Source organism: Microtus pennsylvanicus, chromosome 8, assembly GCF_037038515.1.
Source record: "Microtus pennsylvanicus isolate mMicPen1 chromosome 8, mMicPen1.hap1, whole genome shotgun sequence".
NCBI classification, from domain to species: domain Eukaryota; kingdom Metazoa; phylum Chordata; class Mammalia; order Rodentia; family Cricetidae; genus Microtus; species Microtus pennsylvanicus.
The window spans coordinates 95,931,872-95,957,575 of record NC_134586.1 but is presented as its reverse complement, the minus strand read 5'-3'; the positions used below and the strand labels follow the sequence as shown (position 1 = coordinate 95,957,575).

Genomic DNA, 25,704 nt, shown 5'->3' with positions numbered 1-25,704 from the left:
CAAAACAAATTTCAAGGCATTCCCTTTATACAAAAAAATCATTTCTATATCTAGCACATAAAAAACCTGTACAATAACAGTCCAACTTTTCAAAAGGGCAGATATTCTAACAGATGATTCACATATAGTTATATATAAATAATATGTATGGTAGTCATAAGGAATATGCAAATTACACCACAGGATTTTTTTTCATGTTAGGGAAGATGTGGAAAAACTGGAATTCTCCCTTATGTGTTGCTGACACAAGTGTAAAATAATGTAGCTATTTTAAAAAGATCTTGCCATTTCCTAAAAAGCAAATATACACATACCCTGTGACACAGCAATTCTACCACAATATCAACCCAAGAGAAATGAAGTTAAAACATGCCCTTACAAAGGCGTAGCACTAATTGCAAATTTTTTTAAAAGGCAGGATCTCACTATATAGATGTGGTTGGCCTGGAACTCACTGGTTAGACCAAGCTGGCCTCAAAGTCATAGAGCTTTGCATGCCTCTGACTCCCAACTGCTGGGATTAAAGGCATTTATCATCATGCCCAGCTTATAATATTTATTAAATTTATCTAGAAAATTTACATTATTAATTTATATTTATATCACACTATTATTAAATTTAAAATCTGTGTTTTATATTTATTATTGACTATAATACATTTTAATGTTCTATAATTATAAATGTAAAATTATAATATTTGTGTATGTAACATATATAAATTTATAATATTTATTAAAAACAAAACCAGAAGTAGAAATGGTAGAACATACCTGTAACCCTAGCACTCAGGCAGCTGAAGCAGGAAAATCATAAATTAGAGCCCGGTCTAGGCTAATTAGCTAGACCCTTTCTCAAAAAAAAAGAAATAGCCCATGCAGTTAAAAGGAAATAGCTGAATGACTGTGATTTACATATAAAAAAATATAATCTGGCAATAAAGGGATAGCATGCTAATACACAAAATATCATGCATTAATCTCAAAACATCTGCTAAGGTAAAGAAGCCAGACACAGGCAGGAAAACACTACTATACAATCTCACTTGTATCATGTGCTACAAGAGATAACAGTAACAGTTCAAAAAAATATCACTCAAACATGGAGGGGAGAAAAATGTAATTTTAAAAACAAAAATAAAAAAGAATGGAATGTGAAGCTGGTCTAAAAGATACATGGGTTGGTACTAATGCTCCTTATTTTTAAAGATTTGAATTATGGGTACTTTTTTAAAGAAAAAGATCTATGTATAGTTAAGGTCTGTGCAAATTTAATCTTTTTTTTTCCTCCTTATTTTCGTTCTGTAGGCAGCTCAGGCTAGCCCTTCTCACCATGTAGCCTTGAACTCACAGTAGTCCTTTCTGCTTCATCCTGTGGTGCTGGATTACAGTCATGCACCAGCTAAATTCTGATCTAATGAAACGCATGCTGAAATTTAAGTACCTAACTTAAATTTAGTGGATCAGAACCCAGGACTGTAGTGATAAATGGGTAAAGAGATGATTGAGAAGATTTAGTATAAGAGGAATTGAGAAGATTTGGTACAGTGGTATATGGCTGTCCACTGTCAATTTTTACAACTCTATTCCCAACAGAAGTCTGTGGAAATTCTTTGTGTGGGTTCCAGGAGCCCATAACAGCAAAACATACAGAACTACCTATATATCCTTTAAATAGGGTGGTACTGTGGAACAATCTTTGTACACTGTAAACATCTATTACTCTCAACTGTTAATAAAGAGCTGACTGGTCTATAGCTGGGCAGAAAGAGATTGGGCATGAAAGCCAGACTAGGAGGACGCTGGGAAGGAGGGCGGAGTCTAGGGAGTCAAGAGAAAGGCACAGAGAAAGCAGATGTACATTCCAAGCCACATGGTAGAACACAGATAAAAATATGGGTTAATTTAAGTTGTAAGAGCTAGTTAGTAACAAGCCTAAGCTATTAGCTGAGCATTTATAATTAATATTAAGTCTCTGTGTGGTTATCTTAAGCACTGTGATAAGTATTTTCATAGAGTTGTGGCTATTCACCTAGCATGTGTAAGAACTACCAAAAATAAAATTTCTGTAAATATTTTCATATAGTTGGCAGGTACCAGTCCTAATAGGTGTTTTGGGCCCAATCAGATGGCTCAGCAGCTACAGGCACTTGCTGCCAAGCCTGGCAGCTTTAGTTTGATTACTGGAATCCACATGGGGGATGGAGAGAACTGACTCCTACAGACAGTCCTCTAACCTCCGTACCTATGCCACGACACACAACATCCCACCCAAAACCAGACAAATCGATAAATAAATAAAATGTAAATTAATTTAATAGGTTAATAGGTATTTTGTTTTTCAACTCATTGAAATTGTAAATAAATGTTTGATCATCTTTACCCATTCACAAAAACCTAGGTACTACAGGTTACTTACTATGACTTCATACTCTCTGAAAGAACAAAATAAAATCCCAAAACACAAACCCTAAGACTTTTCTCCAGCACATTTGTTAGTTAACTAAAATACAACAGGCAAGCAATGTGAGGATCTCCGACAACACAACACAAATTATTTACCCAAAGGTTTCAAACACTACAAATGAGTATCACTTAAGGTCCTCCCTTAAAATAGTTCAACACTGACCTTCAAAAAAAGCTCAGTGGATAAAGGTACTTCTCATCAAGCCTTGACAACCCCATGACCTGAGTCTGGTCCCTAGAACTCCACATAATAGAAGGAAAGAATTGACTCCCAAAAGTTGTCCTTTGACCTCCACACGGGTGCCATAGCAGGGCACACATCGTCAAACTCACACAAACTAAATGTTTTGTTTTGTTTTGTTTTTAAAATTACAGAAGCAAATCTCTCTGAAAACTATTTTTATATAATATAAAGCAGCTCACAATCTGCAACTTCAAAAGAGCTGCTTATTTTGGAGCCAAATAAAGCAACTAGCCTCTGCAAAGAAACGAGATAATTTAGTCTGTACACTGATAGTGTCCTGGAATCCAGCCCTATATATGCACAGCAATGATTAGTACTACTTATGATGTCACGCTCAAAATGAAAATGGCATGCATCTAAAACTGTGTAACAAGAATATCTGTAACAAAAATCATTTCCTATATCAAAGAAAACATAAAGCTACCAAAAATATGTCAAATGCACATAGGAGAAGTGAAATGAGTGTAAAGACATCATGTATCAGGCACTGGCTAACATTTTACATCTTATCGTGTGCAACTTCTTTTCCTATGAATGGTTTGCCTAGCCTACTGAAAACATTTTACAGAAAATTCTAGTATACTTCATCATCTCATGCCATTTTTAGCAATACCTGTTATATCTAAGCTTCTGAATATAGTAACCAAATTCCATGTTGCGTTTGTATCAGATTATTAAAAATATTTTTTCTAGGCTGGGTGATGGTGGCATATGCCTTTAACCCCAGCACTTGGGAGGCAGAGTTAGGTGTATCTTTGTGAGTTCAAAGCCAGCCTGGCCTACTGATAGAGTTCCAGGACACCAAAGCTACACAGAAAAACCCTGTCTCAAGAAAACAGATAGAGATAGAGATAGAGAGAGAGAGAGAGAGACTGACTTTCCAGAATAAAACCAAAAGAATTGCAACGTTAAGTAAACAGTAATTGTGAAATATAGCTCATAGTACTTGCAAATCTTTAAAGTGATAACAGCTATTATTTCATGAACTTTTTTAAAAAAAAATTATAAAAAAATTTATATTGTTTTAAAGACTAATTTATAGAGTTACAATTTGGAGAGATGAAAAGGTTGTGAGGATGAATGCCAGTGATGGTTGGCACAATGTCAATGTACTTAACATCACCCAACTGTGCACTTAGACATGGTTTAAATAGCAAAATTTACATATACTACTACCACAATGAAAATGTTACTTTGTTTTAGGTGTTTGATGAAACACCACAGCCATACCAACTTGAGAAGGAAAGAGTTTATTTAGCTCACACTGCCATACCACCGTTCATCATCAAAGAAGTCAGAATAGGAACTCAAACAGGACAGAAATCTGGAGGCTTGAGTTGATGCAGAGGCCATGGAGGGGAACTGCTTACTGGCTGGCACCCCGTGGTTTGCTGAGCCTGCTTTCTTATAGAACCCAGGGATGGCCCCACTCACAGTTGTCTGTGCCCTCCCCCATCAATCACTAGTTAAGAAAATGCTCTACAACTGGATCCCATGGAGGCATTTTCTCAATTGAGGGTCCCTCCTTTCAGATGACTCTAGCTTGGGCCAAGCTGACACAAAACTAGGCAGCACATAATTCATTCTAGTATTTCATAGTAAAATATTCATAACAGATTTGATATTATCACTTTAATGATGTTTCAACTTCTTTCTGTGTATAACAGAGGCACCAGGCACCTCACTCCAAAGGTATAAAGAGCACATTTTGACTTGGTAACACTTGGCACTCCAGAATCACACCTATACTGGTTCTCAATGGCATGTCATGAAGGAAGAACAGCAGTAAGCTTGCTGTCAAATGAGCATCTAGTTTCAACCTAACAGCTATATGTCACCTTAACAAACATGGGTCTTGACTGTACTAGGTACTCAAGGAAGGAACTAAACTGTTCCTGACCACATGCAACAATTTAGGAAATATTTTAATTTAATTAATTTATTTAATTAAAACAAAATGGCCATGTCAACAGGTATAAACCTTAGTTGCAAGCTCAAAATAACCCTAATAATGATGAGTAACATCACTAACAAGAGATGAATACGAAATGGAAACCACTTCTATCTGGGATTGAGGATGAACCCGGTGAAAACTTGAGGTTTACAGATACTATTTTTAACTGAACTTTCTGGCCTAGGATCAAAGTTTTGCTAGCAAAATGCCAAAGTGAAAATGCTGGCAGTGACGCCTGAGAAGCTTTGTTTTATCTACAGAAAGGCTATGACCTCCATGCAACTAATCCTACTCTGAACCAAAGAATTCCAAAGAACTGTCCCGCAAGAACACGTGAACCCTCTACCAAGCAAATAAATAAATAAATAAAACTCTTCCCCCCCCACTCCCCGGCCCCGCCCCCCAGGCAAAAATTTCTACATTCTACACATGCAACAGAAAGATACCCACTCTCTAGTCAGTTCCTGCACTGCGGCCAAACATGACTGAGTCACTACAAATGATTCCAGAAACCTCAAAGAACAACCAACGGCCTCAGAAGAAAAGTTAGTCAGTGGAAAGGGAGGAGGCAGTTTTTCATCAGTCACCAGGCTTCTCCTAGCTGGGCCCAGAACTGACATGCTTTCTGGCACACGCTGCCTATCACCCACCCTTCAGCTCGTCCTCCAAAGCTAATAACCTGAGTATCTTTTTCGACTCCTCCTCCTAGGGATACATGTTCACACCATTTTCCCCCCAGAAATGCATCTCTAGCTGCACACGAACCAATTTTGTTTGCCAAACATAATTGCTTCCCCCAAGACCAGAAGTATGCCAGCATTCTACGCGGCGTTTATTGGAAAACGTGTTGTTTTCTTAATCCAGTTCCAGCCTTCATCTATCTAGCAGCCTTCCCAAGGTTCTTAATTTGGATTTTGAGGGCTATGGGAAAGACAAGATGAACGGAGATTTATTCCGTCCTACAACTCAGACTCGTTTCTTGGCTTCGGAGCAACAATCTCCGGAAATTTAATTTACATAAATTCAAATGCACTAAATAGCTACTATGGCATGTCCAAGAGCAACTCAAAACGGCGAACTTGAGCTGTGCGTTCCCAGATTCCTGACCAAGAAGACGGAGTGAGGGCAGCTCTTTGTCATTTACCCCAGGTGGCACTCCCAACACGGAGAGAGCATCGGGTTTCTTTCTCCCTCGATTTCACCCTAGCTCCCACGCTGCGTGACACTTTCAAACTGGCTCGTCTGGGGTAGGAAGCACAACCAATCCTCCACCTTTCCGCCCCAAACCGACTGGGTAGGCGGGAAGAAGCCCAGGGGTGTTTCCTCCCAGCGCGCTCCAAGAAAGGGGGCGGCCGAGGTGACACCCGCTCCAGTGGGAGGTGGACCGGAGGAATCCCAGGTGGGGTCTCCAGCCCCCCCCGGGTAGCGGGAAACTGGGCGGGTGAGCCAAGGAGGGGGGGGGACCAGGCAAGTCGGGGAGCTCCCTCCCAAGCCGGCACCTACCAGCAAGCTCTCCACGTTGATGGGCGAGCGAGGGTCTCGGATCAGCGCCTCCAGCTTCCTCTGGCGGCTCGCGCCCGCCCCGTCCCCCGGCGCGGCCTCAGGGGCGCCGGGCATTTTCCCTGTCGGCGGGGGCCGGCTCATGCCGCTTCGCCGGGCCTAGCGCCGCCCGCGGAACCTCCGCCCGGGCCCGCCGCGCGCCGCTGTCTGAGGAGCCACCCGGCCCGGCCGGGAGCAGCGAGGCACACGGCGTCCCCGCCCCTCAGCCGCACGCGCGCCGCCCGGCCCGTAGCGAGCTCGCCAGGACCCGGCGGGCGGGAGCGGGAAGGGGCGCCCGCGCCGCGCCGCGCCGCCCCGCCCTCGGGGCTCGGGCCGCTACGGCCGCCGCCCGGCTATCCGCATGTCGCCGCCGGCCGCCTCGCGCGCACACAAGCCCGCTCCCCTCACACACACACACACACACACAGTCCACACCGCGGCCCTCCTCGGCCGCGCGCCGCCGCTACCCACAAGCCCCTCCGCCCGCGGCCGGCCGCGCGCGCCCCCGCGTCCCCGCCCCGCCCACCCTGGCGCGTCCCCGCAGCGCGCCCCGCCCCCTGGCCTCCGGCCCTGCCCCTCCGCCGAGCTGCGCTCTGCGCTGCCGAGCTTCTTTTCCGCTCTTCCCACCCCCGCCCCCCCAGCCCCGGCCGGTCTCGCTTCCTCGTCTGGCCCGTTCCCGGGGCAGTGAGGCGGGACTCGTGGCAGCGCCTTCCCCCGTAGTCCCCGCCGCGTGTCCCGCGTCGCCGGCCGGACCCTGCGGCCTAGCTGACGTCCTTGCCCCCCTCCCGCCTGGTCCATCTGACTCAGCGCGTAACTATGCAAGCCGCGCCGAACTCCAGCGCCCTGGGTCAGCGCCCTTTCCCGGGCCTGCTCGCCTCGGGCCGTGGCCTGGGGCTTCAGGGGGCGGTGAAGCCGCGCCCCTAGCCTGCGCTTAAAGTCGGGGACTTGCTCGATTTCTGAGTCCCCGGGCAGGGAGGCCTGAAGGAGTTGCTCCTTTCTCCGAGGCACTGATCTTGGGCTTTCCTTTTGTGCCCTTCCCTGAGCACGGTGTCCGCCTGGCTCTAGACCTTAGACCCTGGACAGGCTAAGGGAACGGGAGGGCAATGGGGAAGCGCTTCTGCATTCACAGTGGCCTTGCTTTGGGGCTGAAAGAGGGGCTGCTTCTCTGCATTCCTGCCCTCTCGTTGCCCTGGAGCCATTGGTCAGATCTTCTCCGGGCGCAATCTGAAAACTATGTGCCAAGAGCTATAAAACTGTTCACAGAGCCCCTTTGACCCAGTAAGCCCATTTAAGGAAGTCCAAGTGTAAGGAAATGATCCAAAGAGGGGAGGACTTTGCGTGGAGATGTTTACAGCTGGGCTATTCAGAATGTTCCTAATGACCAAAGCCCTGGGAGTGGACTGAATCGGCCTGCAACTAACTGAATAATCCAAATAAACTCTGTCACATCAGGGAAGAATCCTGAAGGTATTTCAGGCCAGTTAAAAATGAAGGAAGAAAATGTACCGGAAGTTAAAAATGCAAAGGGGGATCGTGAACACTCTGAAATGAGTAACTAAACAAACGAAAACACACTTGTTCCTAAGTGGATGGGATTTTCCCCCCTTCTAAAGCTAAGGAGAACGGCCTTTAATCCCAGCACTGAGAGACAGAGACAAGCAGATCTCTGAGTTCGGGTCCCGCGGTCTACAGAGCGAGTTCCAGGTCAGCCAAGGCTACACAGAGAAACCCTGTCTGGAAAACAGCAGCAAAAAGATGTTAAGAATTGTACTGAATTTCAAAACTTGAAAAACTATACTTATTGAATGGGTCACTCTAAGAGAAGCTACAAGTGTAATACCCCTAAATCCTGAGACTGTAAGGCTCGCGTAGGTGTCAAAGCTATACCTGCAGATAGCCTCCAGCCCTGGCTTTGTGAAAACCGGGCTTTACCACAGCATCATTCCAGGAACGTCTCTTCTTTCTGTGTGAAGTCACTCTGACTTGGACTCAGGCAGGAAGAGGCCCTGGATGACTCAAGAGAGAGCCCTTTCTGTTGCAGATAATAGAACTGCCTCTGGTCAAAAAAAAAAAAGTAGAACTTCAAGCCTGTAGGTGAATTTACTCACTCAAGCCTCCACAGACCCAAAGCAGGAGGGTAGAGCCAGCTAACTGCTCCTCCCAGTAGTGCACTGGAGCAAAATAATTAGGTATTTATGATTAAGAGGTCCTTTTCCTGGTGATAGTATAATAGGTTTTCAATAGGAACACTGTGATCTTTAGGGTTACAAATTAAATTTTGAAATGACCAGCTTTATGTTTTTATGGACTTTGGTGGAGTAGCATGGTCTCCAGCCTTGGGAACCTTGTTTTAAAAGAATAGTAGTAGCTAGGTGTGGTGGTGCGCGTCTGTAATCCCAGCACTCAGGAGGTGGAAGCGAGAAGATCAGGAGTTCAAGGCCATCTTTAGTTACTTAGCAAGTTCGAGGCCAGACAGGACTACTACCAGAGAGCCTATCTTAAAAAAGAAAGAAAGAAAAGAAAAGAAAAGAAAAGAAAAGAAAAGAGAAGAAAAGAAAAAATAGGAAGCTGTGACAATGGCTGGGTCAGTAAGTGCTTATCTTGCAAACATAAGGACCAGAATTCACTCCCCAACACCCATGTAAAAAGTCTCCCACGTACCTAAGTCTGGGTTCTGAGGAGGAAGACACAGCAAGATCCCTGAGGCTTGCTGGCCAGCCAGCCTAGCCAGATTGAGCTCCAGGTTCAGTGAGAGACCCTATCTCAAACAAATGAATACGGTGTGGAACAATGAAGAAAGACACGCGGTGTCAATCTCTGACCTCCATGTATGCCAGCACACACATGTATATGTGTACATGACTATATGCATACTTTTATGGAGAGCCATTAGGTAAGGAAGACCAGAGGGGGCTGTTGTGATGAGTCAGAGGGTAAAGATGCTCACCAGCAAGCCTAGTGATCTGAGTTCCATCTCAGGAACCATTCCACAGAGTTGTCCTCCGACCTCCACACAGGCACCCACACACAGATGTCATGCATAGACACACACAATGATAAGTAATTTGTTTAAAGAGATTTACACATAACCCACACCATTGCCCGCCTGGAAGACAAGATTTGTTTCTTGATAAGTAGTAAACCATCCTCAGTTCGTCTCTCTTCTAATTAATTTTTGGTCAGCATGATCATTCTTATTTACAAAAGGAACACACATATGAAATCTAGCTAAAAGTTCAAACAAACCAGAAATACATAGACTATAACCTGAAACTTTGTCTTCTAGTGTTTACTCGCACACTATTCTAAATTTTTATTTTATTTTATTAGACAAAATGTCACCTAGGAACCCAGACATCAATGAACTTACTATGTAGCCCAGGATAGCCTCTAGATCACGGTCATTCCATTCCTAACATCTACTGCCCAGAAGTCCCTTCTAGACCTTCTGACACTTTGTGGTGTTAATTAAAGGTCCAGGGATCTCCCTTTTTATCTATCAGAAAACCACATCCTCATTTCTAGTCGTTTTGTTTTCAATTTTAAAAATTGATTGTGTTTTCCTTTCCACTCATTTCTAGTCTTTAACTTCAAGGATCTATTTCTTCACAGGAGTAAATCCTCCTGCCTCAACCTCCCAACTGCAGGAATTGCAAATGCAAACCATCATGTCTGGTGCTGACTCTTCTTTCACATGCCTGATGTTGTCACTCAAAGTTTTTACATATTCTCATAGATAATTATTTATATATATATATTAATTATTTGCATACACACACACATATATATATCCTTCATGTACATAGAATGGCACCATATCATAGTATTTTGCAACTTTATAATCCATCCCCCATTATTGTGTCCTGGTACATGCCCACATGTGTAGACGGAAAAATCCTCATTTTCTCACTGCTGTGCTCTGTCCCACAATATGAGAATTCCATCCTATATTTGCTGTATTCATTAGTATAACAGCTGAGGACAGTCTGTGGAGAACAACTGCCTGAGCTACCTGCCACTTCTAATGTCACCTGTGTGATCCCAAGTAAATTGCCTAACTTCTCTGTGTCTCAGGGTCCTCAGTGCTAGCCTTAAATAAATGTCTTCAAGTCACTGCTTGACACTGTTGTGCTTTTGCCTTTTGTGGAGATGGATGTGATAAGATTAGTTCCTGAAAGCAGAAGACTTAACAAAGTGTCCTCCAAAGTCACAGCTACTGCAAAAAGGCTGTGGACTAGCAGCCAGCCAGTGGTGGTGCACACCTTTAATCCCAGCACTCCAGAGGCAGAGGCGGACAGATCTCTGAGTTTGAGGCCAGCCTTGTCTATAGATACAGAGCTAGTTCCAGGACAGTCAAGGATGTTACACCAGGAAACTCTGTCTCAAACAAACAAACAACAACAAAAAGGCTGTGTGCTAGCAAGGAGCTGAGCAGGTAGAAGAGTCTGTCTTGAAAGTCTGACCACCTTCCAAGAACCAAGTCTACAGCACTGTCCTCTGACCTTCACCTGCGTGTTGTGGTATATGTAGGTACACGCGCACACACACACACACACACACACACACACACCAGTTCACGTTGTCAACCATCCTTTCACTTTTGCCAATTTGAAGTATTATAAATGTTTTATAAATATTATAACATTTATAAAAATTATAAATTGTATCAATGAAGTGATAAACAGTAATGGTGTTTCCTTTTGCATTCTCTTCATTGCTACTGGCCATGAGTATTTTGGATGCCCACTTCTTCCAAACTTGTCTGTTTCCATCCTTTCTCAGCTTTCTCTCTTTCCTAGTGATTTGTAGAAGTTCCTTAGCATTGAGAATGCTCCTCCTTGTTATAATATATCCTTAAAATACACAACATTTTATGAAGCTTTTCTTCCAGCCTGTAGCTTCTCTTTCTGGGCTTTTTGTATCTGTTGTCACACAAATACTTCTATTTTTCATACGCTCTAACCTGTGAATACTTTTCTGTCTAGCATCAAGATTTTGTGTCTAGGCTGGGGAAGGATTTCACATCCAGGTTTTAGATCACACAGAGTGTGGAGGTGCAAGAGGTTAGGAGGAGTGCACAGTTTTCTGTGATCCTCAGGTCCTCCCAAATAAGCCTTTTCGAAGTTCTCCCTTGCTCCTCTCTAAGGTTCTGCCCTACCTGTTGCACCCCAACTGTTCCTCCCTGCCGCCCTTTTAACCCCTGAGTTTCAGGTGTCCTGACTGCGAGAGAGTCAAGTAAGAATTTGCAAAAATATTTGTTCTAAGAAAGAACAATGGGGAAATAAAGACTGGTCCGTGAGAGGCTAGGGCTTTATAACTAACCCCTCCAGGATATCAACGCTCCACCCAACTCTGTCCTCCATCTCCACATTTCCACCCATTTTAAATGGTTCGTGTCAATCATTACTGTCTTCCCAGTCTGCCTGATGTTTCAGGCTCCAAAGTGAGCATCCAGGACTCTCCCTCTTTTGTTTACTGACAGGCCATGTCCTTATTTCTTGTATTTTAATTTGAAAGATCTATCTGTTCCCCAGGAATTCACTCCCTTCAGCTGCAACTTTGCCCTCTCCATCATACAAAGGGCTGTTCAAGAACTCATTTTTGTGTTTTGTGTGCGTTGATATGTCTCTTATAATTACTTGTTTAATGATAATAATTACCTCAAGGGTTTACCATATGTTAGACAGGGTGCTTCATAGAAATTATCTTAATTTCCAAAACTGCCTTTGCCAATGGTAATATCATTGTGCCTATTTCACAGGTGATGTCATAGAGACTGGGTTGGGTATTACTTGACTGAGTTATTGAGTGAGGGATGAATGGGTGGGTAGGTAGATGAAAACAAAGAACTTCGAGTGGTCCAGGCATTGCCAATAAAACACACAGTTTTTCCCACCTTGCTTCACACTGAAGCCTTCAAGTTGGAAAGCCGTCCTGGAGTGGGGATGCCCATGCCCCACTTAAGGAAGACTTAATAACAGAACAAAGGAGTCAACTCTCAGTGCAAAGGGGTCATTATTTTTGTAAACTCCCCTACTATAAAGGGTACAGGTTTAAAGCTTTATGAAATAGAGTTTCACCCTAAGTCTCATTCATGGTTCTGGCAATAACTCCCAACATGAATGAGAAAATCGCTGAAGCCCTCTGTGAGTCAGTGCCCTCATCCACAAAGCAGGACTAATGAAGCGTGGCTGTTATTAAGGCTCCTTAAGATCTCCAGATGAAAGATACAGCGCTTATCCAAGACAGCGTCTTCCCAGGGGAAATCACTCCCAGGGGAGAAGGGGCTGCTGGAGGCTCACATCTGTCCTTCGAGGGAAATGGCAGGTCACTCGGAAAACACAGATCTGTAGTGTTTGAGAATTAATCATGGTGCCAAGGAGTGTCTGGGGTCCTGGGAAGCTCAGCTTGTAGAGGAGTCCAGCCCTGCCACTTTGGCAGATCTTGATGTCATTGCCACCTATCCCTTTGCCGCCGCCGTGAGTGAGATAGCCATGGGTCCAGGATGTTTCTCGTGAGTTCAACTGCCCCCAACCCCATCAGGGCACCTGGGGTTGAGGAGGAAATCTTCAGCCTGGACTCGGGTTTTCCTGTCAGGAGTCACAGGCTCCTTTCCCTTTTCCTCTAGTCTTCCTAGCTTTTCCTCAAAGTGTAACAAATTTGCTTCTGCCCTCTCTGGCAAAGCTGATTTCCACAGACAGGGGACAGTTCCTTACTTGGGGAAAAAGGATGATTGGGATAAAGGAAGGTTGGATAGGGGAGCACGGAAGCACAATTTTTAGTTAAGGGAGCCACCTTAGGGTTGGCAAGAGACGTGAACCTAGAGTGGCTCCCAGAAGCTCAAGGCGATGTCCCCAGTTAGTTCCCTGGGCAGCTGAGGATAGGGAACCTGAAATGACCCTATTCTATAATAATACTGACGAATATCTTGCATATCACCATAGAACCTTCATCTGGTGATGGATGGAGATAGAGACAGAGACCCACACTGGAGCACTGGACTGAGCTTCCAAGGTCCCAATGAGGAGCAGAAGGAGGGAGAACATGAGCAAGGAAGTCAGGACCACAAGGGGTGCACCCACCCACTGAGACAGTGGGGCTGATCTATTAGGAGCTCACCAAGGCCAGCTGGACTGTAACTGAAAAAGCATGGGATAAAACCAGAATCTCTGAACATGGTGAACAAGGAGGGCTGATGAGAAGCCAAGGACAATGGCACGGGGTTTTGATCCTACGCAATGTGCTGGCTTTGTGGGAGCCTAGACAGTTTGGATGTTCACCTTCCTAGACATGGACGGAGGGGGGAGGACCTTGGACTTTCCACAGGGCAGGGAACCCTGACTGCTCTTGGGACTGGAGAGGGAGGGGAAGAGGAGTGGGGGGAGGGGAAGAAGGGTGGGAGGAGGGGGAGGGGATTGGGAGGCTGGGAGGAGGCGGAAACTTTTTTTCCCTTTTTTTCAATAAAAAAAAAGAAAGAAATTAGACTAGGAAACCTGAATGATAGAAAAAGCGGGGACATTTATTTTTTTGCTTGTTTTGGTTTTGGTTATTTTAGATATGAAGTTTCTCTGTGTCCTCTAGCTGTCCTGGAACTCACTCTGTAGGCCAGGCTGGGCCTCAAACTCACAGAGGTCCTCCCTCCCATCTCTGCCTCCCAAAAGCTGGGATTTAAAGGTGTGCACCACCGCCGCCCAGTGTCGGGGGTGGTTTCTGAAGAAGGGGTGCACTACTGAGGGTAGGGTGATCAGTGGCACCTGTCCAGGCCCACTGGCGTGGGGCACTCAGGTCACTTGTACAGCATGTACCGTTTCTGCTTGTGTTGCGATATGTCGGGCTTGATGAGGGGGAGACTTGGGGAGTGCTCTGATCTTCAGCTCTTCAAACTGTGTTTTTTCTTTTTTTTTTGTTTTTTGTTTTTTGTTTTTTTCGAGACAGGGTTTCTCTGTAGTTTTGGAGCCTGTCCTAGAACTAGCTCTTGCAGACCAGGCTGGCCTCGAACTCCCAGAGATCTGCCTGCCTCTGCCTCCCGAGTGCTGGGATTAAAGGCGTGCACCACCACCGCCAGGCACCAAACTGTGTTTTTTCCATAGGCTAATTAAAAAAAAAAACATTATTTTTGTGTGCCTGGGTGTTTTGCTTAAATGTCTGTACTGTGTGTGTGCAGTACTCTTAGAGGCCAGAAGGGGGTATTGGATCCCCTGGATATAGACAGTTGTGAGCCACCACGTGGGTGCTGGGACTTGGACCCTGGTTCTCTAGAAGAGCAGCCAGCAGGGCTTTTACTTGTTGGACCATTGCTCCAGCCTCCATTAGCTTATTCTGGCCTTACCTTCTACTGCATTCTTCTGTTTCACTGTGTGCAGCTTTGCTGCTGTTATTCTACCTCTGTTCCCCCTCCCCCAGGTTCTCCCCAGTCTTCAGGACACAGACAGGGAAGTAGGAGGTATAAAAGGAAACATAATGTATTATGGATATATATAAAATAAAAGTCATACATATACTAAAAGTGAAGACTAGAGAGACAGTTTGCCATTGTGTAGGGACAACGTAGCAGGTAAATGGAAAAGAGACCAAGAGACACAAATACAGAGAGAAAGACACACAGAAAAGAGACAGACAGTGCAGAGAGAGAGAGAGAGAGAGAGAGAGAGAGAGAGAGAGAGAGAGAGGAGAGACAGACACACAGAGAAAACAGTACATGCACACACACACACACACACACACACGTGTGCATGCGCGCATGCATGCACAGTGAGAAGCCTGTCCTCCCACAGCCTGTCTGGTTCCAGTTCTGGTTGTGTCCTCAGTCTGGCAGGGAGAGGAGAACGGCATCAGAATGGCCTGAGATGTCCCCCATCTCCATCAGTGAAGAAGAGCAACCTTCACCCACTGTTGAAGTACAGTGGTCCCGGGGTACCCTATTAACCTTCCTAAAAATACGCTACAGCCACTACTCCTCCAAAGCCGAGAGCCAGTGACCCTGGCCTCGGAACACCCAGATTTCTTGTCAACATATCCACTGGCAGAGTTAGGCAGCTGTGGGCCACACAGCTGGGGGACACCCACTGGTTGCTTTCTGTCGCCAGCAGACCCTTCAAGTAAAGGCACTTTGAATCTCAATGATTCTCTCCCTGCAATGCAGGTGAGAGACATGCCTATGAAGGAAAGGGTTAACTGTTTTCGTCAGCTTTGACATACAGCACTCAGAAGCAGCAGCCGGGACTTGGCAGGCCAAAGCTGAGAACTGCCAGACAGAGACACTGGTCAAGGGCATTACGCCCACGGACACGACGCCAATCCCGCAGCTTTAAGAAACCCCAGGCCTCGTGATGACCCCACTTACAGTCCAAGATTACAGGAAAGTGGCTGGGTGGTGAGCACACCAACACACCTTCCTAGTATCTCAGCTGGTGACGGCAGCAGCCTGGTTTAGCCAGGTCACTGTGGTCCTCTGGGTAGTTACTGATTAATTATCAACATGGATCCAGTGCTTCTGTGCATAGAAGACCATGCCCGGCGTTAGAGGAACTTTAAGGATAAGAAAGACAAGATCATGGTCTTCATGATTTGGGATGGGCAGTGAGATACACAGACGTGGTGGGGAGTAGGTACAAGCTCAGAGTAGCTGCTGTCTGAAGAAGGGCTAGTGAGCATAAAAACTCGAATCCATCCAAGCCACGTGGTACACTAGAAAGGCCCCACTGGGGGGGGGGGCGGTCTACAGGCAAAGTGAGCATCCCTCTGCATCCCAACTCCCCTGCAATCTATCTGGGAACATCACTGGATATTCTATTTGCTTCAATATGATCTGTTCACCTGTTCTGTGTCCAGGATGACTTCCATGGTCTGTCTTCCTGAGCTCCTAGTGACCTGTCTTCTGGTTTGGCCCACTAAGGGGATTCCTTGGAAAGAGGCTGAGGAACAAGTTTCTTTGCCTGCATTTTGGCTTGTCTTCCGCATAGATTCTGCTCTACCCCCCCCCCCCCCACACACTCCTTTCTCCTTGGGCCACCACACTGAATTCTCCCTTCCCAATAGGCTTCTCATGGTTGCTGATGTCTGAGGGACTCAACATTCCTTGTCTTCCTTTAGTCTTCTCCATATGACTAAATATTCCAACATGGAAGCCACTTCTAGCCTGGAAGTCAATTCTACCCTCTTGTGGAACCCAACTCACAGAATAACTCAGTGCCTGTTCTTGGACCAGGAGGAAATAAAATCGTTACACTTGACATCTTTGCCTGATTACTTGTTTTGTTCTGTTTTGACAGGGTCTTTGTGTAGGTAAAGTTTGCTGGAACTCAATAGGTAGCCCAAGCTGGTTCTGAACTCGTTTTGTTTTGTTTTGTTTTGTTTTTTGAGACACGGTTTCTCTGTGTAGCCCCGGTTCTCCTAGAACTCGCTCTGTAGACCAGGCTGGCTCCCTAGTCCTGGGATTACAATTAAAAGCCACCACCGTGTCTATGGGGAAGTTATTTTCCCATTCTGTGTCTCTCTTGACCTTGAGAAAATTAGTTTTCTGTTCTATGTGTCTCTTTCCTTGCCCATAAAGCTGGTAGCAATCACCTGTAAGGGCCACCCACCGAGGACATATGGAAGGAACACTAAGGGTTCAAGAGAACCACGCAACAATTCCAATGAGAGAGGCCGAGGGCAACTGGGAGGGCATCTTATAGGACAGACTGAAAAGTGGGCCCGGAGAAGCCATTTGGAATGAGTAAGGGAGGAAGGCAGAAAACTGCCAGTTACGGTGACCAGAAGAAATGTGGCCAGAACCAAAGCTGCCTGTAAAGGAAGAAGCTGGGTTTCTAGGGTGAAGACACAGATGAAGAATCTTAATTCAGGCAGATGCACTGATGGTACAAAGAGCAGAGTCTGCCTCCTTCAAGCCCCAGAAGGCAAACGAGCAGGAGGGCTCCTGTGTCCTCTGCTCCCCGTTGACACACACTGGGCTCACTTCTCATGTCCCTGTGGCAGCTGTCTTCTCGCTATGTGATTTTGTTCTTTGCAGGTTTTTCTTCCCAGATTAGGAACGGGTAAAGATTTACCGGGTGAGGCAGCCATTTGGTAAGGAGTATTTTGGGCACTCTTTGAATCTTGGCAAAGTACTTGTTCCTGCCATTATTCTCTTAAGCATTGCAAAGTCTGTTCATTTGCAGCAATGACAAAGGCAAGAAAATAAGAAGAAAGACAAGTTTTAAATTATTGCACAAATATACATCTAAAAAATTTCATTGTTATTTAATTTTTAGCATGTGGGATTTTAGTTTTTCAACTTGACACAAGTTAAAGTTATCTGTGAGGAAGAACCACAATTGAGAAAATGCCTTCATGCCTAGCACGGTGGCACATACTTTTCTTCCCAGTACTTAAGAGGCAGAGCTAGGTGGATCTCTGTGAGTTTGAGGTCAGCCTGGTCTACATAGTGAGTTCAAGGACAATCAGAGCTACATAACTACATAATGAGACCCTCTCTCAAAAGAAAGGAAGAAAGGAAGGAAGAGAAAATGACCCTCTGAGTCGGGTAGCTGGTGGTGCACGTGTTTAATCCCAGCAATCGAGAGACAGAGGCAGGTGGATCTCTGTGAGTTTGAGGCCAGCCTGCTCTACAGAGAGAGTTCCAAGAAGGCTCCAAACTACAGAGAAACCCTGTCTTGAAAACCCAAAAGAAAAGAAGAGAGAGAGGAAGGGAGGAAAAGAAAAGAAAATGCCCCTTTGCGAGATCGCTAGCAAGTCTATAATGCATTTTTTGGGTTTGGGGGTTTATTTTCTTTTTTTGTTTTTGTTTTTTTTTGTTTGTTTATTGGTTGGTTGGTTTTTTAAGAGAGTATTTCTCTGTATAACAGCTCTGGCTGTCCTGGAACTCACTCTGTAGACTAGGCTGGTTTTAAACCCACAGAGATCTGTCTGCCTCTGCCTTCCAAGTGCTGGAATCAAAGGCGTGCAACACCACGCCTGGCAGTAGTGTATTTTTTTTTTTTGATTAATGATTGATGTGGTTGGGCCCAATCCACAGGGTTGGTGCCATTTCTGGGCAGGTGTTCCTGAGGTTTATAAGAAAGCATACTGAATAAGTCATGGGCAGCAAGCCAGTTTGCAATCCTCCAGCTTCCCGCCTTGAGTTCCAGCCCTGAATTTCCTTGGTGACAGAGCGTGACCTGAAAGTTGTAGGCTGAAACAAACCTTTTGCTCCCCAAGTTGCTTTATCACAGCAATAGAACCCTAATTAAGACACAGTATATGTGTGTATACTTTGGGGGTTGGGGTGGGGGGTGACACGCACCACAGTACACATGTGGAAGTCACAGAACACATGAGGACAGCTTGCAGGAGTCAGTTCCCCCCTTCTACCATGTGGGACCTGGAGATTGTACTCAGATAATTAGATTTGGCAGCAAGAGCCCTTCCCCACCAAACCATCTCATCAGAAAATGTTACCTGGCTTTGAACAAGAACAATAATTCTGTAGGATCTCAGGCAAGAAGTCAGAAGCATGGAGAAAAATGGGTAAAACATTAACAGTACGAAGAGTAAGGCGGGGCTGGAGAGATGGCTCAGCAGTTAAGAGCACTGGCTGCTGTTCCGGAGAGCCTGGGTTCAATTCCCAGCACCCACATGGTGGCTCACAACTGTCTGTAACTCCAGTTCCAGGGGATCTGACACCCTTGCTCAGACACACACGCAGACAAAACACCAATGCACATAAAAATAATAAAAAATTAATAAAAAATAAAATCATTAAAGAAAAAAATTATAGTAATGCAAAACCACTGTGAGATCCAGAGAGCTGTTTGACAGAGATGTAGCTCACAATGTGAGCTTAGCTATGACCCTTCTCTTCTCAGGCCTCAGTTTCCTCATGTGTCAAATCATGGGATTAGTCCAGTCAGAGGCCTTCCGGGGCCACAGCTCCTACTTCACAGCTTTTCACCCTTGATGAGAACAACATTCCTGGGAGGCCACAGGGAATTTGATCACTTCAGTTTGGCTCATTTGCTCTCTGTCCCCCAGTCAGGCTTCTTGGAGTACAGAAGCTGGTGGGCCTGAGGCAGCTGTGCACTCCGAGCTGGCGCATCGGCTTACTTTGGCCTGATATCAAAGACCCAAGGCCCACATAACGCAGCAGGCCTTCTTATTAGAGGTCATTCGGGACGGTGCCAGCTTTGAATTGTCATTTTTGACAGAAAGGACCTGAGGAGGCGAACCTGTCCTCCAGCCCTAAAATGCTACCGTACACCACATCTTGTCCCCCAGAATTGCTGTTTGGAGAGACACTCAAACTTTGAGCTTCTCCTCCAACGCAAGTATGGCACTTGAACTCTGGCGAAAGCAACGTCTGTCCCAGTCCCTACTTGTGTCCCAGAGCACTAAGAAGCCCTACAGGGGGAAAAAAATCCTTTAGGGTTTTGTTCAAGTGTTTTTCTTTGGGACCCACTTCTCACAAACCAATAATACACACATAACCGTGGAAAGTGTAGAGTCGTGAGCAGACAACTGCCAGAGGCCACAGGAACCAAAGCAAAAACAAGCTAGCAAACAAATAGCTTACAAGAGAACACTGAAGGGTTCAGAGTCCCTTGAGCTGCCCCCATCTCAGCTCCTGAAGACATTGCTACATTGTGGACCAGCATGGATGTACAAAGATGTCCCCGGACTTCAGAAAACGTTTACTTCCTGCCGTTTACCCATCTTAAAAACAGCCCACTGCATAGCAGTTCTTTGGGAGGACTTTTAAAAAAAATGTGCATGATATCAAGGTTAAAATGGCCCAGAAGATCTTCATGATCTCTGTCTCTTGTCAGAAAGTCTAGGCTCAACTTAGATCTCAGCAACCCCATATTGCCGGCACCCCAGGCTGCTCTCTTTATGGTTTTTTTGTTTTGTTTTGTTTTGCCTCACCAGTTGTTACCTGGTATATTAACTTAATGTTCAGTTTCTGTCCATGTCTTCCGCTGCTGAAAAATGTAAACTTCATGAGAAGGTTGTGTCTGTCTGTGTATTTTATTCACTGGCATATAGTTGGGAAACTATGCCCTGGGCATTGGTAAACTTCTTTTCTTAAGTGAAGGGACTCATGAGAACATTTAGTTATGAGCAAGACATGTAAGGCTTTAAAGTCAATCTGGAAATACTAACCACATGAGTTTTTGTTTTCTAGTGTCGGGGATCAAACCCATGTTCTTGGACATGCTAGGCACATATCTTTTGGGACTGAGAATTTAGTTTAGTGAGTACCGTCTCACCGTGTGAGAAATCTCTGGTTGGTGCTTTTGTTTTGTTTGAGATAAGGTTTCATGTAGCTCAGGCTGATGGCCAAGGGTGACCTTGAACTTTTCTTGCTAGGATTATTGGCATGCACCAGCAGCGGTACAAAAATATTTTCATAAGCCATACTAATTTATTAGCAAATACCTTCCAGGGTCACGGTCTGCACAGAGACCGTGTTTGGGAAATTTGCTTATTTTGTGCACAATTGCAGTGTGTGTGTGTGTGTGTGTGTGTGTGTGTGTGTGTGTGGTCTGTGTTTGCTGTATAATCATCTATATGCACACGTGTATGCATGTGCACACAGAGGGATGCTCTTCTTCATCACTCTCTGACTTACTCTTAAAGGAGGGTCTCTCACTGCATCTGGAGCATTGCCTTCTTTTTCAGCTAAGTTGGCTGTGGAGCTTCAGAGATTCTTCCAGTCCTGAAGTTAGAGCTATTTACATGGATGCTGGGGGATCTGAACTCATGCCCTCCAGTGCCTTTACCTCCAGAGCCATCTCCCCAGCCCCACACTTGAATTTTTGGAAGCCCTAAAGTACCCATGTAGCTGCAGACACGACTTCCATGCGTACAAACACTCAGACAAGATGTTCGGGTTTCTCCTGCTAACCTGTTTTGGATCTTATCGGCTCTCTTATGTTAAGATTCAACAAGTCTGGTCTACTCCTCCTCCAGAAAGTTCTTAGAAGTAGGAAGCAATGATGCTGATTAGAAATGCTAGTGTTTTCCCATGAGTGAGCCTAGAATCGATATTTAACCAGCGTTCATTGTGTTGCTGGAGGCAGATAATGCATCCTGGAAAGCGTGAGAGATACAGAGACAGAAAATAGGAGTTGTACGGGGCGATTCATCCCTTAGGAACCTAGTGACTCTGATATGTGACACCACAAGTAGTTCCGATGTCTGTCTGTCTGTCTTTCTTTTTCCTTTCTTTTCCTTTTTTTAAAAAAATTTTTACAAGATGCTGTCAACTCTAAAATACTATATCCATCTTTCTTTCTTTCTTTCTTTCTTTCTTTCTTTCTTTCTTTCTTTCTTTCTTTCTTTCTTTCTCTTTTTGTTGTTATTTTTTGTCCTGCCAAGGAACGGAACCCAGGGTCCTATGCCTGCTATTATTGGACCAACTCTCCTGGCCCGTGCTTTACAATTTTAAGTCATCAACATTATTTTGTTGAGAAACAAAAAGTACATTATGTCACACCAGAAATAGGAGCACAATTTCGATGACTCACAGCTCTTGAAATGCACGAGTATCAATCTTGATAGCTCAGCCAGCTCTACTGTTATGCAACTGACTGTGTGACCTTCTCAAGGGGACCTCAGTTTCATCTCAGGCAAAACAAAAAATAAACCAAAAAAAAAAAAAAACCCAAACCAAAAACCCTCTCTTGTTTCAGAGTGCTGAATGATTTTTTTGACTGCGATCCAGACTTCCAGAGTCTGTGGGTCTACAGCAGTCAAGCAGGACAGACGGCAATTCATCTTGGGTCTCACCAGGTAGGTCTCAAAGAGTGGAAATATAACCGTCCTTGCGCTCACTCATTCACTAAACACAGAGAAGTGGGAGAGGGAAGATTTCAGATAGAGTTCACACAGCAAGAAAACACTGTCTCAGGACCACCAACGATCAGGTGCAGGGGCTCCCTGGATGAACTCCTGCCTCTGTCTAGGAGAGACACACTCAGCTCATAGAGATAACTAACTTTTCAGAAGGACCTTAGGGGCTAGGTGGAATGAACCAGGCAGGGGCAGGAGCCAGGTGTGGGGTGAAGGATGGAAAAGAAGATGTGGGAAGGCTTGGAACCCTTTCTCTTGGCCAGACAGTAAGCAGGTTTTGGTGTGGTTTTGTGCACCTATTGCGTGCTAGGCACTGAAGGTAAAAGGGAACAGGATCCAGTAGGGAGGGGTTAATGAAGGCTAATTACACACACGGGGATGCAGTGATATGAATTCTGTTGTGTGAGCATCAATAATCGTTAAAGGCACAGGCATGTGGAACTGTGGCATGACCCCCTGCACAAAATTCCGCACCTTCAGCATTCAGACAACTGACAGACAATGAGGCATGCTAATGGACACCACTAGCCAACCCCTGGGGACAAAGCGCACTCTGGGGAGGGCCCTGTCTCTGAGATGGGATTCCAGAGTCCCGAGTAGGAGAGACTGAATCTAGGGACAGTGAGCTCAAGGAAAAGCTCCCTGGGCAAGGGGATATTATAAGCTGATTCTGGGCTGCATAGGAGCTGCCCAGGTAGGTGCCCGGCACATGAATTACTCTAAGCAAAAGCGCAGGCAAAGACCTGGAGGGCTTCCATGCCACTGTGGTATGGTGTGTAAGAGAATAAAGGAGAATGTGGACAGTGTTCTTTAGGAGCCTGTGGGAAAGAGCTTGGAATTCATCGCAAGGGACCATACTGGTAGATTTAAAGCAGGGAGCCAATAAGAATAACGTTGTACTTTTAAATATACATACCACACACACGCGTGTGCATGCACACACACGTAACTTCATCAGCTTGATGTACAATAAAAGCCACTCTTCCTTAACACTCATATCTTAACCCAAGAGCTCCCCATCCACCCAGAGAAGAAGAAGAGCTCATCTGAGGGCTGGAATATAGAGCTCAGAGCGATAGCATGAGGTCCTCGGTTCAATTCCCGGTACTGATGCATGGAGGGACTGATCTGCAAATCAGCAATGCATGTCCTTGCTGCCACTTCTAAACAAAGGCTGGGTCCTTTGAAGCTGCCCTCCCCCAACCCCTGAATAGATGGCTTTCTTCTGCTGTTCCTAGGGCAGAGGCCCATTTTCTTCTCTGTGCGGAGACAATCTGGGTAGAGAGAAATACCAAGTCCCTTCTTTCTAAATCACGGGAGCATCTTAGGGACCCTCTAGATGCTTCATAGTTGCTAGGACAGAACTATATCACTGTTGTCATTTCAGAGGAAGAGGGAGGTACCCCCATCCTGAGCCACTTTCAGATGGTCTCCCACAGCAATGAGACTGTAACTGTGACAAGGCTAGTGGGCCACCAGAATTTTTGAATTGTGGGAAAGCCAATTATTTGAGCTCTTAGACTTTATTGTTTCTTGTTATTATTTGTTTTTTAAACACAGGGTATCTCTGTATATCTTTGGTTGTCCTAGAATTCACTATGTAGAAAAGGCTGGCCTAGAATTCACAGAGCTCTGCCTGCCTCGGCCTCCCTGAGATAGTTTTTTTAAAGGTGGGCAATTAGAGCTATGAATTTCCTCATAGGACTGATTTTATTGTGTGCCGGAGGTTGTGTCAGGTTGGGTTTTCATTTTCTAGAGGGGATCCTGTCTGTCTGTCTGTCTGTCTCTCCACCCTGCAGTTGCACAGAAGAGGTTGGTGTTTATCGAAACATACAGCTAAGACACTGTGTGGCCACCACAGGCACTATAAGCCTCAGACTGCCCAGAGCAGTCTTCTCTGACCTCTGTGTGAAGACGTGGTTCGTCTACAGCTGACCCGGGGCTCGTTCCTTCAGAGGCTAGTGGCCTCATCATTGCACTGTGGTGAGTTGGTGGTCTCAGTGGTTCCCTCCATAAGAACCACACTGGGCAGAACAAAGGTAGGTCCTGGGCCCGCCTCTTCCTCCCTAAGGCCAACCTTATTTCCTGTCTAGGATCTTCCACCTTTTAGAATAAGCATGCATGGAAACATGGCTTCCTTTAAGAGTGTAGGTGACCCCCAAACCTCAACAGTAGATTGATACTGCCATAGGGTAAGTGGGTGTACACACACAGAGAAAGGGCTGTGGGGCTGCTTGCTCCGGTTTTCACAGCAGTTTCTGGTGCTCAGGGGTTATATCAGCACCATTGAACTTCAGTAGACTAGCTGAGGTTTTATTTTGTTTTGTTTTCTTACCACGACTGTGTGTTGTGCTTTCAGGAAAAGAATTTAAACCCTGGAATCAGACAGCCTTGATTTATCACGTGGCCTTGAAGAGCCAATGGTCAATACCTTATTTATAAAATGGGAAGGAGTGGCTATTTCACAGGGGTGTTCAGAAGTATCTAAATCCCTGGCTTTTTTTTCTAATATTTTCATTACTAGTAACTGACCTAATTTCTCACACACATAAACAGTATGTATTGTGTAGCCTGATGTGTGAGAGTCCTTTTTCCTCTGCTTCTGCTTTGACCCCACTCCGTCAGTCTGGCCTTCTGACAGCATGCTTCCTGCCAGAGCCAGACATACAGTGTGTCTCTGACAGCCATAGTGGCAACTGGAATATACCCTGCACAGCAGCACGACCAGAGACTGTACCCTGCACAGCAGCACGACCAGAGACTGTACCCTGCACAGCAATACAACCAGAGACTGTACCCTGCACAGCAGCACAACCAGAGACTGTACCCTGCACAGCAGCACGACCAGAGACTGTACCCTGCACAGCAATACAACCAGAGACTGTACCCTGCACAGCAGCACAACCAGAGGATGTACCCTGCACAGCAGCACGACCAGAGACTGTACCCTGCACAGCAGCACGACCAGAGACTGTACCCTGCACAGCAATACAACCAGAGACTGTACCCTGCACAGCAATACAACCAGAGACTGTACCCTGCACAGCAATACAACCAGAGACTGTACCCTGCACAGCAGCACGACCAGAGACTGTACCCTGCACAGCAACACAACCAGAGACTGTACCCTGCACAGCAGCACGACCAGAGACTGTACCCTGCACAGCAGCACGACCAGAGACTGTACCCTGCACAGCAGCACGACCAGAGACTGTACCCTGCACAGCAGCACGACCAGAGACTGTACCCTGCACAGCAGCACGACCAGAGACTGTACCCTGCACAGCAGCACGACCAGAGACTGTACCCTGCACAGCAATACAACCAGAGACTGTACCCTGCACAGCAGCACAACCAGAGACTGTACCCTGCACAGCAACACAACCAGAGACTGTACCCTGCACAGCAACACAACCAGAGACTGTACCCTGCACAGCAGCACGACCAGAGACTGTACCCTGCACAGCAACACAACCAGAGACTGTACCCTGCACAGCAATACAACCAGAGACTGTACCCTGCACAGCAGCACGACCAGAGACTGTACCCTGCACAGCAGCACGACCAGAGGATGTACCCTGCACAGCAGCACGACCAGAGGATGTACCCTGCACAGCAGCACGACCAGAGACTGTACCCTGCACAGCAATACAACCAGAGACTGTACCCTGCACAG

General features: G+C 45.7%; 1 protein-coding gene and 1 long non-coding RNA gene across 2 annotated transcripts in view; one reads left to right on the top strand and one right to left on the bottom strand.

Annotated features, from left to right (window-relative positions):
• The window catches only part of Rock2 (Rho associated coiled-coil containing protein kinase 2), a 107,082-nt gene extending 100,400 nt beyond the window's left edge, over positions 1-6,682 (bottom strand). The window contains exon 1 of the mRNA XM_075984048.1: positions 6,165-6,682. Coding sequence (XP_075840163.1) covers positions 6,165-6,305 — 141 coding nt within the window. The 5' untranslated portion in view covers positions 6,306-6,682. The remainder of the gene's footprint in view (positions 1-6,164) is intronic.
• On the top strand, positions 5,838-24,458 carry LOC142856514 (uncharacterized). The gene is made up of 4 exons (XR_012911649.1): positions 5,838-6,060; positions 21,869-21,968; positions 23,828-24,067; positions 24,388-24,458. It is a non-coding gene; the product is annotated as an uncharacterized LOC142856514 (long non-coding RNA).
• Positions 24,459-25,704: the final 1,246 nt, after the last annotated feature.